This window comes from Ustilaginoidea virens, chromosome 5 (assembly GCF_000687475.1).
Source record: "Ustilaginoidea virens chromosome 5, complete sequence".
In the NCBI taxonomy this organism is placed as follows: Eukaryota; Fungi; Ascomycota; class Sordariomycetes; order Hypocreales; family Clavicipitaceae; genus Ustilaginoidea; species Ustilaginoidea virens.
This window is the reverse complement of record NC_057320.1, coordinates 3,238,779-3,253,627: the sequence shown is the minus strand read 5'-3', so window position 1 is coordinate 3,253,627 and position 14,849 is coordinate 3,238,779. Positions and strand designations below refer to the sequence as shown.

The following is a 14,849-nucleotide window of genomic DNA, read 5'->3' as shown; positions in this document are numbered from 1 at the left end:
TTCGTCAGGCGGTTCGTCAGGAGGCAGTTGGCCTGGCCCTTGGGTTTCAGCTCTACGTCAGTAAAGAGCATAGTCTCTCTGGCCCGGCTCCGAATGCTGCGGTCGCATTGACGCGTTGGGGTTCAGAGATGCAAAAGAAAATGAAACGGGCATGCGTTCAGTTCAGTTCAGTTCAGTTCAACCCCCGTCAACGCGGAATCCTTTGCATGTGCGAAAAGCAAATAAACTAACTACATTAGGTATGTACTTTAAACTCCTGAAAGCTGAAAGGGGGGCGACGACGACGGGCCCTCACCATTCCTATTTGGGCATGGTGTGTCGGTAGTCACGACCCACTTTTCGAGAGCCGGACGCAAGGGGCTTTCCATTTCAGTGCCTCGTGGAACGACGTGCTCAAAGAGGTACATACAATATAGGGTACCCAAGGCAGCACCTTTGCCATAAACCTATGCGCATCTCTCAGAGATGTCACGGCTAGATGTCACGGCTAGATGTCACGGCCACAGAGTCTACGACGGTGCGGTGAAAATTACAACTCAAGTCAGCTACGCCCGTAATGTTGGCACTGAATCTTGGACTCGGCCAACAGCAAATGACAACCCGATCCGCTCACCGTCAACGATTGCCTGCTGCCCTCCCGTCAGCCTTGCAGCCAAGTGTCCGACGTCGAATACTGCAGCGTCCCGTCCTCCCTAGACTTTCCCACGTCAACCATGCCCGCTGTGAGCTGGTCGACGAATGCCCCGTAGCCATCTGTCTCTCGAATGCGGCAACTAACGGAACTGGACTCGACGTGCGCGGTGATTGCCGTCAGTGATTTGAACGGTCTCAGGCAGTATGGACAGCGGTACTGCCTGTCGCTGTGCGCGGGTGATCGCAGATGATTTACCAAGCCTGGCTTCTTCTTGAAAACTTTGCTATTCCAAAAAGTCAGTCCAGTCATCTGACCAAAGGGGCGAGGCAGGCGTCCCTGCATCAAAAACACCTGGTCAACGTACCCGCATCGATTCTTCGGACAGATGTACTGTCCAATAATGTCAGAGTAATACCGAGCAGCGTTGAAACCGGGACTATCAGGATCGTCAGGGTCCGTGGAATGATGCAGTACTCGCTCGGCCCCCTCCTGCGACGGAGCGGGCTTCTTCTCAACAGCTTGGGCATCTGGATGCAACTTCATTTGCTCGTTCCAGGCCACGGCCTCTCCATCTCTCGCCGCATTTCCTCCGTCATTCCCCGCAGCCGTGTTCTTGCCGCTCTCGACTGGAAGATGAAGAGAGTCGCTTCCAGCCCATTGCAAGGCCGAGTCTTTTGCATCTGGCTCGGCACGGTATGAGCCTGCCGACGGCTTGGGCAATGCGAAGTTTGTGTAGTTGTTTTTTACGGCTTCCTTGGTGAGTCTTTCGAGCCGCCGGGGAAACTCGAGCTTCTTCTCGCGCAGCTCGTCTATTGTGCAAGTGTCGATCCGAGCACAGTCTCCAGTCTCAATGTGCGAAATGAGGCTGCTGAGACGAGGGAATGGGCCTTGGCCGCATCCTGGACATTTGAGGACTTGATCCTTGGGGTGATTCTGACGGCAGACGAGCAGGGCATTAATTAAAACATGATGTTTCAGAACGACCGACCGCAGGGACGACGCCAAACCCTTACTTGTTTTATGTGGGATCCCTGCGCCTCTTCCGTCTCGAAATCTCGGCCACAGAATTGGCAGTGAATGTGGTCCTTGGCACCAGTTTTGCGCTTGTAAGCCTTGTGCTGCAGCAGGGCTTCCCATGTTGCAAAGGAGCGATGGCAGGGCTTGCACAAAAACTCGCCCTCGTCTGGATTTGTACTATTTGTCGCACTCATGATTGCTGTCGGCATCAACGTTGTTGAACTGGAAAACTGGAGGGCGGGTCGGGGGGGGGGGGGCAAGAGGCATTCAATCCCCATGAGCTTCGGGCCACAGCTGGGGGCAGCTGGCTGGCAGCTGGCTGGCAGGCTCGAGTCGGCTCGAGTCACCTGCCCGGGCCATGACAAGTCTATTGACTCTTCCCGTCATTCATGATTCATTGCGAGAGATGCATCAATCTAGCTCAGGATACGCAACGTGGCCCATACTCATTGCCGTCCCATCATCCATGTCAGCCACATCCTCATAGCTTCGGTACGCGTACTCTGCTCCTCGCTCATCGAACAGATTATCATCCTCGTATGCCTCGTTGTTGTCCGCTTCCATTCCCTCCTCCCCCCCCTCCTCCTCCTCCTCTTCATCCTCTCCCTCGCTTCCGGAATCGTCGTTTTCAGAATCCACCCCGTCCGCGCCGACAACGCTGCTGCCTCCAAAGGGGGCAGGTGATTGCTCTGCTGCAACAGCTGCACCGTTCCCCGCATCTCTGAATCGTACATTGTAGCCTCTGCTCTTTTTCTTGGAGGGCTCCCTTCCGCGGAGCATCGTCAGCTCTTCAGTGGTCAGGTTCAAATCCGGCAGCGGCAGATGAAGCGTGTTTGAAGCAGTTCTGACAGGCGTCATATCGCCGCACTCCAAGGTGGAAGCAAAGTCCTCTTTTCCAAGCTGCCTTCCAAACTGTATTCCCACCAGCTTGGTCTTCATTATGGCCTTGACTTTTGCCCATAGTCCTCCATGATACCACCCGCTGTTGTTGACGTCACACTCGGGACGTACGGCAGCATTATCCAACAACTCTCTCAGCAAAGGATCGTTTATGTCGCAAACTTGCCACACTTTTCCATCGGTGGAATAAGTTTGTCCGTCAAAGATGTGACTGTCGGACGCCTTGTCGGCCATCGTGTTTGAGGCGCCCATTTGACTTTTGCGGACTGACTGCCATGTTTGATCCTTGATCGTCCGTCTGTGCTTTTTCAGCTTGAACATGAGGGTCTGGTAGATTCGGAATCTGGGGTCGGTTCTCGGGTCCACGCCGTAGGGTACTACGCTATCCCTCCACGGGCCTCCTTTGAACTGGTATGCCGCGTAGTTGAGATACTTCTTCAGCTCGTTCCAGCTCTGGAGTTTACCCTGCAAGTGGTTCATGAGCGACCTTCGCGTCCACATTGGCCGTATCTTGAAGGCATCTTGCAACTGCTCCACGACCTCGAGCATTCTTGAATCCGCCATGTCTGGTGGAAGCTGCGGCCCATCCGGTGCCGGGTCTTCGGCGCCGATAAAGTACCCAACCTGCTTGACCGCAGTGAGATTGAAAGTGTCGCCGTCTTCAGTGGTGCGAACGTAGGGATTTTGTGAGTAGAAGTAGTTGAAAGGTAAGCTCATGTGAGTGAAGATGGGTGGAGGAATGACGTCTACGTTGGGAGCGCGATCTGTGCCACCCTCGAAAGCAAACTGCCTCAGCTTTTCGACTGTTGGTGATGAGAATTCAGTCAGTACCGACTCTTGAGAGCTCAAACGGTAGCTCTTGCTCAAATGAAGGAGCTAATCAGCTTGGAGAAATGCGTACCGTCGCCGGGCAGCACCTGCTCGACGTATCTCTGAGCAAAGTCTGACCGTTTCATGTCCCAGTAAAAGTCTGCCAACGCACGAAAGCGATGAGTGAGCTTGATGACGCCGACTGCATCAACTTGATACTTTCCCACGTTGTCTTGAAGCTTTCTTCTCAATACCTTGGGTTCATCCAGCCGGGCCACAGAACGGACTTGCCCTGCATTGCTGCTCGTAGACATGTCTGCGTCGTCAATGTCCCCTTCCCACGGACCATGAGTGCCTCTTTTCCGTCTCCGGCCCGTTCTCCTGGGGACGGTAACCTGTAAGACGACGTTATGCGACGCGGCATTGTGTGACATCAATGGTTTACAGAAGGGACTTTCAGGATGTAGATAGATAGGTATCGACGTTCTCGTAGGATCGAGCACCTGTTTGACAAAGATGATGTCAGCAGGTTACGTGCTTTGAAACAAACAAATTTTCCAGGACGAGAAAACGTACGTGTGCCAATGTAGGGACTCTGCCGAATGCCCTGACAGCTCTGTCAAGGTTTTCCACGACAGCAGGTATCTCGACAGCGGTCAGTTCACGAGCCGGGATGCGGAATCGGGGGGCGCCTTGCTCTCCCCTGCTTCCAACTTCGGAAGCTCCAGTGTTGGATGGCAGGGCCGATTCATCTTCAGGCGACCACTCCATCGTCAGAGGTGGGAATAATCGTTGAACGATTTCAGGGTCCTGCAGCGACAGACAAGCGGCAGCTTGCTCGTGTGGGGGTGGGGGGGGGGTCCTGGGGCGTTGGCTGCAGCAACTGCGATTAACTGGCCCGTGCGCTGGAACAGTCCGATGCATGCCAGCGAGGAAGCTCTGTCATAGATGGGCGCAAAGCTGTTGTGATCACGGCTGTGTGTGAGCTGGGGGGGGGGGGGTGGTGGAGGGGGGCAAATTATCAGCCGGGCCCGAAGACTATCGTTCCTCCGCCGGGAAAAAAAAATAATGAAAGAACCAATATAGGATTTCGCAGATTAAAGGTATAGATGGCTATGGATAGGCCTGCTGCGATAGATGCTTGATAGATGCTTGATAGATGCTTGATAGATGCTTGATAGATGCTTGATAGATGCTTGATAGATGCTTGATAGATGCTGGATAGATGCTTGATAGATGCTTGATAGATGCTTGATAGATGCTTGATAGATGCTTGATAGATGCTTGATAGATGCTTGATAGATGCTTGATAGATGCTTGATAGATGCTTGATAGATGCTGGATAGATGCTTGATACTCGTCATGTCCTGATAGCCACCTGCAAGGCTGCAAGGCATTGACAGCTTTCGATGCTGCTTAGTAACTGACTGAACGGCCGCTACGGAGCGAGTAACTACAGGTAAAGGTAAATCTTGCCGTTCTGCCCAACGGAGTACGGAGTAGTAACTTGCCCGTTAAACTCTCTCCAATTTGTTGGGCAACTTCGTGGGGTGATGATGATTTTTTATTCCAGCCGTCCGTCCTCGCCAGCCTCCGAGTTGTCTATTTTTATGTAATAGGCGCATTTCCTCTTCCAAAGTCCTTACGCAACCTGTTTGGATCGGTCGGACGAGAATCCAAAGATCCAAACCTGCTAGGCACGATCGAAGAGGTTACATGGATGCCAACACCCCGTTATTGTATTAGGTAGTGCTACATATCTCCCTTGGGAGTATCCGTAACCCATGCAAAGGGGATGCCTTGGTGAAGAGTTGCTTCCTTCAACCCGCAGCGCAGTCTACTCGAAACTACGACCGACGTTGCTCATGCATGAAAAAGACGCAATAACAAAAGATACGAATGAGACGGGCACAGACGGACAAGACAGTGATGGTGATGCTTATGCGTTGGGAGCGACAAGAGCTTTTCGAGTGCTCGGCCGTTGAACACCTAAAACGCCTACCAGACCTTCCTCCTCCATGCAAGGCACGCGAGGCAAGAGGTCGACTACCTGAAGTACCTAGGTACTTGTAGTTAGGGCAAATTGACTGCACTGCACTTGGTCAACTGCACTTGGTCAACTGCCCGTCAACCGTACTTGTCAATGCCAGCCAGCCCGCCTGCCCGCCTGCCCGCCCTTACCTGCACTACGGCACGGCACGTATTGATGTCCTGTACTGCCACCACAGCGAGTCGGGCGGGGGTTTCTGCTGCCTGCTGCCTGCTGCCCAGTACAGTCCATACAAACCTGGCTGGGGTCTTGTACACCTCAAGTGCTGTGAAGTCTGTGGTCCTTGCCCTGTTCTGGCTGGTACTTACTGTACATGCCCCTGCCGCCGTTCCCTGCTGCTCCCTGCTTGGCCCCCAGGCCGTTACAAGAGTCCGGTCCATCCATCAATCGCTCAGGCCAAACCATCCCATCCCCGTTGACCATCTTGCTCCAGTCCTTTCCTTTCCTGCGTCGAAAAACCGTAACCGTCGAGGCTCGCCATACGGAGTGCTGACGCGCAGAATCATCCTTTGTCAACCATCCAGGTCCAGGCCCAGGTCCAGGTCCATCTACCTACCTAACCTAACCTGCCCAGATCACCCGGGTCGGTCGTCTTTGCCGCTGGCTTCGAGACGCTGCCTCCCTCCGCCAAAACAGAAAGGACTGTGCGTCACTGATTTGCTGACGGGCTGCCCATCCCACCTGCGGTCGACTGGTCGTTCTCTCTTTCTCTCTCTCCCTCTCTCTCTCTCTCTCTACCTCTCTCCCTCTCTCCCTCTCTCAGTGCTGTCTCTATCTCTCTCTTACTGTGCTTCCATCACAGCTTCAGCTTCGAAGGTCCTTTGTCACCTTCATTTGGCCCTCAGCCGACCAAAACTCCAGGTACGTAGAGCTAGGTAAGGTAGCCAGCCAGGCCGCTTGCCTCGAAAAAAAAACAGTTGACCAGACCAGACCAGACGTTGACCTGTGCTACTAGGCTGGAATTTAACCAATTGACCAGCACCAAAGTGCCTCCAGGCTCCAGCCACCTCCAGCCAACCCCCTTCTCCCCCCCCCTCCCTCCTTCCAGTCCCTCCCCCAAACTTCCAAGCGCCTCCAGCTTGCACCTGACCCCCCCTTGACCCCCCCTCGACTGCAAGCTGCCCCACCGGTCGCAGCGTCGAGCTCAAAAAGCATCAGCAACAACGACACCCAACGACGACAACTAAGCATCATCCCCGACGTCTGCGAACGAATGCGAGTGAGTCGGCATCGTTGACGATCAAAGATGAAGCGTTTTGGCAAAGGCCTGGTAAGTCGTCCCCGGCGTACCTCGTGCTTGGCCATGCACTACCCACCCCCCCCTTCCCCTTCCCTGTGCTGCTTGGATCTGACGTCGCCGTTACAATCAACACGCTGGCGCACTCTGTTGACACGCTTCCTCCCCAATTAGCTCGCCCGAGGCAAGGACGCCAGCAAGTCTTCCAAGAAGAATAAAGACTCCAAGGATGGCACATCGTCCCCTTCATCACGAGATTCGAATCAGTCTCCTGTCCTTACGCCCACCTCCTCCTCCACCAACCTTAGCGACATACGCAACAAGCCTTTACCACCCAACACATCAGGACACGGCGAACATGCAGCCCCTAACCAACCCTCGAGTGCCGGTCCCGGTCCCCAAAGTAGCCTGCCCGATCGGTTTGGGTCCATGGGCGGTGCCTCGAGCCCGAATGGCGCTGCTTCCAATCCAAGATTACCCCCCACCGTGGTGATTAGCCCAACACCCGGCGTAAGTTCAAGTCAACCCCGAGTGACAACTCTGTGCAACCAGTCCCTGCACTGCATGATTCTGACAGCACCTGCAGCATATCCCCCCCCCCGGAGCCGCGGAAACCATGCCCCATGACCTGGCGCCCCCCAAGGCTGGCCAGAAATCACTCATGATCCACCGCGGCATCGACAACCGAGACGCCATTCCCGAGGGATTGCGAACTCCGAAACGACAGCATTCGTCTCGATTCGACATTTCCGCCCACAGAGAACTGGAAAAGCTACCAGGCTTCCACGAGGTGCCTCCCAACAAGAGACAAGAGCTCTTCATGCAGAAGATTGACCAATGCAACGTCATTTTTGATTTCAACGATGCCAGCGGCGACATGAAGGCCAAGGAGATAAAGCGGCTCGCGCTGCACGAGCTGCTCGACTACGTCGCCAACAACAGACAAGTCATTACGGAGCTCATGTACCCCAGGGTCGTGGAAATGTTTGCCAAGAATTTGTTCCGACCGACCCCCCCTCCCATCAACCCTCAAGGCGAAGCCTTTGATCCCGAGGAGGACGAGCCAGTTCTCGAGGTGGCCTGGCCTCACATCCAAGTGGTTTACGAGTTCTTTCTCCGCTTCATCGAAAGCCAAGACTTCAACACCAACATTGCCAAAGCCTATATTGACCACAGCTTTGTACTGCAACTCCTCGATCTCTTCGATTCCGAAGACCCCAGGGAAAGAGATTTTCTCAAGACGACGCTCCATCGCATCTATGGCAAGTTCCTCAACCTTCGATCCTTCATCCGCCGATCAATAAACAACGTCTTTTTCCAGTTTACGTACGAAACGGAAAGATTCAACGGGATTGCCGAGCTGCTCGAGATCCTGGGATCCATCATCAACGGCTTCGCTTTGCCGTTGAAGGAAGAGCACAAGATCTTCCTGACCAGGGTCTTACTCCCCCTACACAAGCCCAAGAGCCTGAGCATGTATCATCCTCAGCTGGCTTATTGTATTGTCCAGTTTCTGGAGAAGGATGCGTCTCTTACTGAAGATGTGAGTACATGTTTTTGGCTTTCCGCGATTTTCCCCGCGATTCTCCCCGCGATCCTCTCCCTCGCCGGTCAAAGGATTGAGCTGAGTTCCCGCTTCCCAGGTCGTTCTCGGCTTGCTTAGGTACTGGCCCAAGGTCAATAGCACAAAAGAAGTCATGTTTTTGAACGAGGTTGAGGATATATTCGAAGTCATGGACCCCGCCGAGTTTGCCAAGGTCCAGGAGCCTCTATTTCATCAGCTTGCAAAATCTGTGGCCAGCCCTCACTTCCAGGTCGCGGAGCGTGCGCTTTACTTTTGGAACAACGAATACTTCTGCAATCTCGTCAGCGACAATGTAGAGATTATTCTTCCCATCATGTTTGCCCCACTCTACGAGAATTCTAAGGGACACTGGAACAGGACGATCCACGGCATGGTCTATAATGCGATGAAGCTGTTTATGGAGATTAACCCCCAGCTCTTTGACGACTGCTCACACGACTATACCGAGCAACAAAACAGTGCCGCGGAACGAGAGGCCCTACGGGAGCGAAAGTGGGCTGCACTGGCTGAAAAGGCTGATCAAAGACGGGCTTCAGCCGGCGCTGGTGATGCGCCAGCAAGACCCCAGGCCGGCCGAGTATTGTCACGAGTGGATGAAGTAGATCCCGCTACCGAAGACAATCAGAAACGACTTGACTCCCTCAAGCTTCAAGACGCATCCGGCAAACGAGCCGGGGGCCACGAGCGACAAAGCTCCCAGAGCTCCGCTCGGAGCAGATGAGCGACCAAGAGACCATTTACCGAGACCCTTTTCCGGACCGAAAGGCTTAGCTCGTTGGGACCCCTCGAGAGTTGCCTGCACGTGAGCTGTTCAGCCTATGAGTTGCTGCGCTCGGCTCGACCTGGTTGATGCGAAGTGAGGATTCTGTGGGAGCTCGTCAAAAGCATCGCCCCCGGACTTTTAGGAAGGGTGTTTCGATACATTTTTGCGGTCTCAAGCCCATGGCCGTTGGTTTTCTTTTTTCCTACATCTATAAACACCATTGACGAGGATAGCTTGGCTTCTTCGTTGGCTACGAGCCCCTTGACCTTTTTACGGCTTTCATGACAAACTCGGAACATGACTTTTCTTTTTATATTCATCAGCCCTTTGTCGTGTCATGCCATCTTTGCGGACACGATTCGTTCCTTGTTGGCTTCCTCCTCTGCACGCATCGGAAATTCTGGGGCAGCGAGGAACCGCTAGCCCTTTTACACCATGCCCTTTCTTTCTTTCTCACTTCCTCTCTTTCTTGCCGCCTTTCGTTCTGTTCTTTCGTCTTCTTCCTCTACTTTTTTTTTTTTTTTTTTTTTTGCCAATTGGATCAAGAATGGTGGAATGACGAAAAGCCAGTATGGAATAGCATGCGACTGACTGTGTGGGCATTGTCCACGCAATTTGCCATTTCATTTTGTTTACTCGCCCTCGTGGGAAACACGTGGGCAGCAGTGCCGATGGATTGTCGGAGCGCGAGGAGCATATGAAGAGTGATGTGCTTATCTCTATGATTGCCGGGCTACTATCGTCTTGGGAAGGCTGTCTTGCTTGCGACGAGGGCTTGCCGTGAAGTCCTGGCCCTTTTCCGTCGGGTTGGGTTGGGGGTTGGTGGCCAGAACCTGGGTTGTTTGTTGGTTGCGTCGCGCAGGCGGCGCCGAGGAGGGCTGAATCTTCATCCATTAGACTTTTGCTTTTTGACTCAAAATAACGTCTCCGTTGCGGGAAATCAAACAGGTTTTGATGATGATGATGATGATGGTGGTGGTGATGTTGTTGTTGCTGTTACTGTCTTATAACCATGCATGCAATGCCCCCATCGAGTCATCATAGTATTCATCCTCACGCAAGTCAGCGTACAGAGGTGTATCTACCTGGTACCTGACGTCTCTGGTCATCCTGCTTGGATGATGCCAGCTATATCACCGGCCCCTTGCATATCCCCCACCTCCACGGTGATGGCCTCTTCCACGACCTCTATACCCACCGTCGAAGCCGCCGCCGCCGCCGCCGCCCCTTTGGCCAAAATGATTGTTGTAGTGGGGTTGCGAGGGCGGAGGACAGGGCATCTGGCCAGTGTTCCAGGCACCCAACATCTGGGCTGCAAAAGCCGGATCAGGCACCCAGCCCGGTACCAGGCCACTCATGTTTGGGGGGGGAGGCGGCGGTGGGGGAGGCCAAGGTCCCTGATAACCTGCGGGAGGGGGGGGCGGAGGGGGCAGAGGAGGAGCCATCGACATGTCGAAGTCTGGCATGGTGGATGGAGGAAAATGGGTTTCGTGATCGAAAGGCGCGTCCCGGACCTGGGGAGAGCGGGGCGAAGATCTGGAGCGGGAGAGGGAGCGGGAGCGGGAGCGGGAGCGGGATCGGGAGCGGGATCGCCGGCCGAAACCGCGGGTGCTGCGACTGCGACTGCGACTGCGGCTGCGGCTGCGGCTGCGATCACCGCCGCGGTCAAGGTCACGGCTCCTCGACCTGCTAGGAGTGTAGCTTCTGCTACGGCTTCTTGGGCGAGAGACGCGCCGGCGCTTGAACGATCTGGAAGACGAGGAAGTGCTGCGGCGTCGCCGTCCTCGCGAAAAGCCCCTATCGCGGGAACGGGAGGATGAGCGCGAATCCGAGCGGCCCCTCCTATCGTCGCGGTTGCCCTTCTTGCGGTCTTTCATTCGTTGGCAAAATTGCCTGGACCATCCGTAGTACGTCTCTCCGCTGATGACGTCCCCCGTGATTTCGTCCAGGACCACCCGTTCCCCCAGCTCGTTGATATCCACCCGGGTGTCGTCGTCTAGGACACAGTCTTTGGAGAATATCCTCTCTGCATCGGTCAGCAGACCCTTGACAGCAGCGACGAGCGCTTCATCAGCAGGGCCCGGGGCTAGTTTGATGGGCCGGATGAGGTCCGGCAACATGGGTTTCGTGGAATTCGGCACTAGATGAGGGAGCCAGGTTGCGGCCGGGAGGTCGTACCAGGCTGTGGAGGAATCGCCGTGGAAGGAGGGCAGGATATAAGGCGCCTCCTTGGCCAGTTTGATCGATGTCGGTTCTGCTTCCGATTCGGGCGCTGGACCAGAGGATGCGCCAGAGGCGAGAGCGTCTTTCAACTTTGGTATCAGTGATTCGGCGACATACTGTCTCTCTTGCCACAGATCAATCAGGCTCTCCAGCTTCTTCATGTGCTTGGGGCCATTGTCAAGCGAGCCGGCGAGCCCGAAGAGGGGGCCAAGGTAAGGTTCCCATGGTGTGCTGAGCTCCCGGTTGTTCTTCCGTACGACAACGTGGTGCAGCACGTCGCTGACAATGTAGAGAAGATGCAGACGCCGGCGTTTTGCGCTGGGACGAGGCAGAGAGCTGTTGTCGCTTTGGGACTTTGCCAGCGCCACGAGATACTTTGCAAGAGAGGTAGTCCGGCCAGTCGAGTGGGAAATGTTGCTGGCGATGTAGTCTTTGCAATTCTGTTGATGGTTTTCAAAAAGAAAAAAAAAAGCACGAACTTAGCATGGTCACAAGAACGGATCGAGAATCGTCTGCTTCCCCCGAACCCCCCCTCTCCCATAGTTTTAGAGGGAGCGTTTCCGAGGAAGGGGAGGGAAGGGAAGGGGGAAGGGGGTGATCGATTCTCGAGAGTGGCATGTGGTGAGCGGTTGCAAACCTGAACGTTGGGACGGGAGCACTGCGCGAGTGTCGAGTTGATGAGTTGGATGAAAGAATCGACGGACGGGCGGCTTATTGATGAAGGATCCGCGCGGAAGAGAGAGGCGGATAGGGCGGCCTTGGCGATGGCAAGCTCTGGACTTGCCATGACTAGGGGCGGCCGAGCGAGCCGGGAGCAGAGTTCTGGTGCTCAGGGATGGGGAGTTGGGCGAAATGGCAGACGACGCTGTAGCTGTAAAGGGAAATCTGGCATCGCCGACGTTTTGTTTTTTTTTTATTTTTTGGGGAGGGCCGATCGATGCAGGCTTTGGATTTGGGGTCTCTGGCGAGCAGTGTTGCAGCACACCGCCAATGGGGTTGCGATTTGAGCGTGGAGGTGGGGCCATCCCCTGCAAGGGACTGCCGTTGAGCTGGGCGTCAAGCTTGACCTGACCGTCTGGAAACAACTGATGCTGATGAGAAGGAAGAGGAAATGAGACAAGGACGATTGGGATTTGGCACAGAGAGCTGAATGGAGGGGGCGCTGAATTGAGAAACTAGACCCTCGGTCGATTGCTGAAAGATGCATCCGCAAGCATCCAGAAACTGTTGCCATTCAGCGCATTCCAACCGATGTTGATGCCGTCAATTCTGCCGCATGCATGCTGCACAAGAGGGGAATTTTCGAATTTGCAAACAAGCTACAGCTCATTCATCAAAGCAAGCAAGCAAGCAAGCAAGCATATAATCAATCGTACAGTTGTATCCACTGGGACGTACACCCCGCCACGCAGACGCAACATCAGTCATCCACCATGCGGCCGGGGAAAGCAAGCAGACTCATCATCCGTCAACCCTCAAGCTCCATCCATTCTCATGAAAAGCGATCCCCCTTTGGACTCCTGTACACCTTTTGGCTCTCGTATTTGCTCCTTTCGTTTATCTGCTGCGGCTCCGTCGCCGCCGCATGACTTGTTGCGGCGGGATCGAAGCTCGCCTCCTGGCTTGGCAGGCCGGCTGTATCCGTTGTCGGTACTTTGGCATCCGCCGTCCAAGAGGAGCCGGACTCGACTTCGTCTGCACATTCCATCGTTCGGATGGCTTGCCTTTTTCTTCGGGCGGCCTCAAGTTTGGCCTGTTTGTCGGCAGTGATTTCTCGCTTGGCCAAGTAGTATGCGCCGGCACCGGCTGTCAAGGGATAATACCAAAGCAAAGACGTGTCAGCCAGCCGCAGCTGCAGGGCCGAGTCGAAAAAGGCTCCCGGGAATTGGTATCTTGTGCTTACCGACGCACACTGAGCCCCAGCCCAACCTGTGCGTTACGCATTTAGCCGAGGTAGATGATTCGAGAGAGTCGAGGTTGGCTAGCATCGAGATTTCCGCACTAACCAGAAAGATTTCACCTGGGGACTACACGTTAGAGAAGGCCCTGCGTGGAGCGTAAGACCATGAGACTGGGGGAAGCTTATACCTACCGTGTTCATGCCTGCGGTCCAGAACAATAGTCTGACTGTTTTTCTGTTGTTTATGTCAACGAAAAGGTTGGAGCTGCTGGGTGGGATGATGAATTTGTGCAGAGAGTGGGAAGAAGGGATCGGCAACTGTCTGCCACAGTGGGGCCCGAACAGGCCTACAGAGTAGGTACGGAGTAGGGGTTAAGACGTTTGGTCCATTGGCAGTCTAACTGCCGCGAGAGCCTGGGCCAACACTACCAGCTCCTAGGTACCTGTACCGATTCCGGAGTGCAAAGTAACAAACAAGCACGTGCACCTAGCAAACCGACAGGGCCGCGCAGCACAGCAACCGCCAGCGCTTCATCACCCCGCCAGACGTTGACTCAATGCACCAGACTTGTGCGGGTTGCCATGGGCATCTATTTCTGTTGCGACAGGCTTGCTTCCTACGGTCATCGTAGACTCTTGCTAAGTGGAACTCGGAACTTGGAACTCTGGAGTCTCGGCTAAATTCCATAACCGTTGGACACGTTGAGCACGCGTCAGCTCTGGACGATTTACTTATTAGTCCCAACTTAGCGTTGCGGATGCAGCAATGTCCCATCCCTTTGAAGGTGAGAAGGTGCAGACTTTATGACGGACCCACTTTTTGCTAGATACCTAGAGGGTACTCCGTACCTCCTTGGCAACCAGACCAGCCTAGCCACTAAACCTTCATCACTAAAATCCTTATACTAGAAATTCCGGCATTTTTAAAAGAGTTAATAAGGGACACCTTAAGTACTCATGCTATAGATGACACATTTTTTTTTTATCTGCCTTAAATGCTACTAAATTAAGCAGCCTATTGATAGAGGCATAATAAGGTCTGTTTTTAAAGCATATAGCTAAATGCGTCTATAGGTGCAATATGTGCAGTGAAGCTCTTTATAAGTCTGGGAATTGCTGGCACTTAATATTATTATACTATTTCTCAGTCCACCAATGTACCCCGCAGTGTACGGTTTTCCATTGGCTCAAACCCCGGTTCGCTATAAAGCCTGCACCTTCGCAACCTTCAAAGGGATGACTAATTCTGAGTCTCACCCTTATGTAGCATTATTGCCCCGTCCTGATTGGCCTACGCGCTAGTTCCTTGGTGACCGTTGCCCTGTCTCACCACACTCAAAGGGGTGGCTGCAGAACCGCAAATGCTAAAAATGCCCCAGCGCCTGTTTCACGTTTCCCAGCTCCAATGTGCACTGTGAGCTTCCGTACAATCCTCGAGTGCCACCACAGTGTCTGTGTTTCCTGTGAAACGTGAACGCTCCATCGGCCCTTCCAAGTCCGGTTCCTCATCAACAAACAACACGCAAGCCTAGCCAATCCCTTATACATTTTTATACAGGTGGTGGGCTGTGTGAACTTACGTGCTGCCTTTCTGCCCTTTCTTGTTGATTCAAGATCCCTGGAACTCTCCAAAACCAGCCATTATATCCACATACTCTTGGGACAGTCTTAGACAGCACCCTGCCAACATCCATCCCATCCCGATTTCCGAACCGATTCATTGGTGGGGT

At 54.0% G+C, this 14,849-nt stretch overlaps 5 protein-coding genes across 5 annotated transcripts; 1 reads left to right on the top strand and 4 right to left on the bottom strand.

The window, feature by feature from the left end:
• Positions 1-640: 640 nt before the first annotated feature.
• Positions 641-1,845, bottom strand: UV8b_06669 (uncharacterized protein; the record flags this gene model as incomplete). Its single annotated transcript, XM_043144166.1, has 3 exons — positions 641-917; positions 999-1,567; positions 1,648-1,845. 3 exons carry the CDS (start codon positions 1,843-1,845, stop codon positions 641-643), a joined length of 1,044 nt encoding a protein of 347 aa, XP_043000101.1.
• Positions 1,846-2,062: 217 nt separating this feature from the next.
• Positions 2,063-4,132, bottom strand: UV8b_06668 (uncharacterized protein; the record flags this gene model as incomplete). The annotated part of the gene is made up of 3 exons (XM_043144165.1): positions 2,063-3,354; positions 3,453-3,864; positions 3,938-4,132. The coding sequence occupies 3 exons, from the start codon at positions 4,130-4,132 to the stop codon at positions 2,063-2,065; spliced, it is 1,899 nt and encodes a 632-aa protein (XP_043000100.1).
• A 2,525-nt stretch (positions 4,133-6,657) lies between these two features.
• Positions 6,658-8,954, top strand: UV8b_06667 (uncharacterized protein; the record flags this gene model as incomplete). Its single annotated transcript, XM_043144164.1, has 4 exons — positions 6,658-6,681; positions 6,823-7,158; positions 7,235-8,191; positions 8,292-8,954. 4 exons carry the CDS (start codon positions 6,658-6,660, stop codon positions 8,952-8,954), a joined length of 1,980 nt encoding a protein of 659 aa, XP_043000099.1.
• Positions 8,955-10,129: 1,175 nt separating this feature from the next.
• On the bottom strand, positions 10,130-12,006 carry UV8b_06666 (uncharacterized protein; the record flags this gene model as incomplete). The annotated part of the gene is made up of 2 exons (XM_043144163.1): positions 10,130-11,659; positions 11,857-12,006. 2 exons carry the CDS (start codon positions 12,004-12,006, stop codon positions 10,130-10,132), a joined length of 1,680 nt encoding a protein of 559 aa, XP_043000098.1.
• Positions 12,007-12,711: 705 nt separating this feature from the next.
• UV8b_06665 (uncharacterized protein) lies at positions 12,712-14,840 on the bottom strand (the record flags this gene model as incomplete). The annotated part of the gene is made up of 4 exons (XM_043144162.1): positions 12,712-13,025; positions 13,123-13,239; positions 13,312-13,354; positions 14,775-14,840. The coding sequence occupies 4 exons, from the start codon at positions 14,838-14,840 to the stop codon at positions 12,712-12,714; spliced, it is 540 nt and encodes a 179-aa protein (XP_043000097.1).
• Between the last annotated feature and the right edge of the window lie 9 nt (positions 14,841-14,849).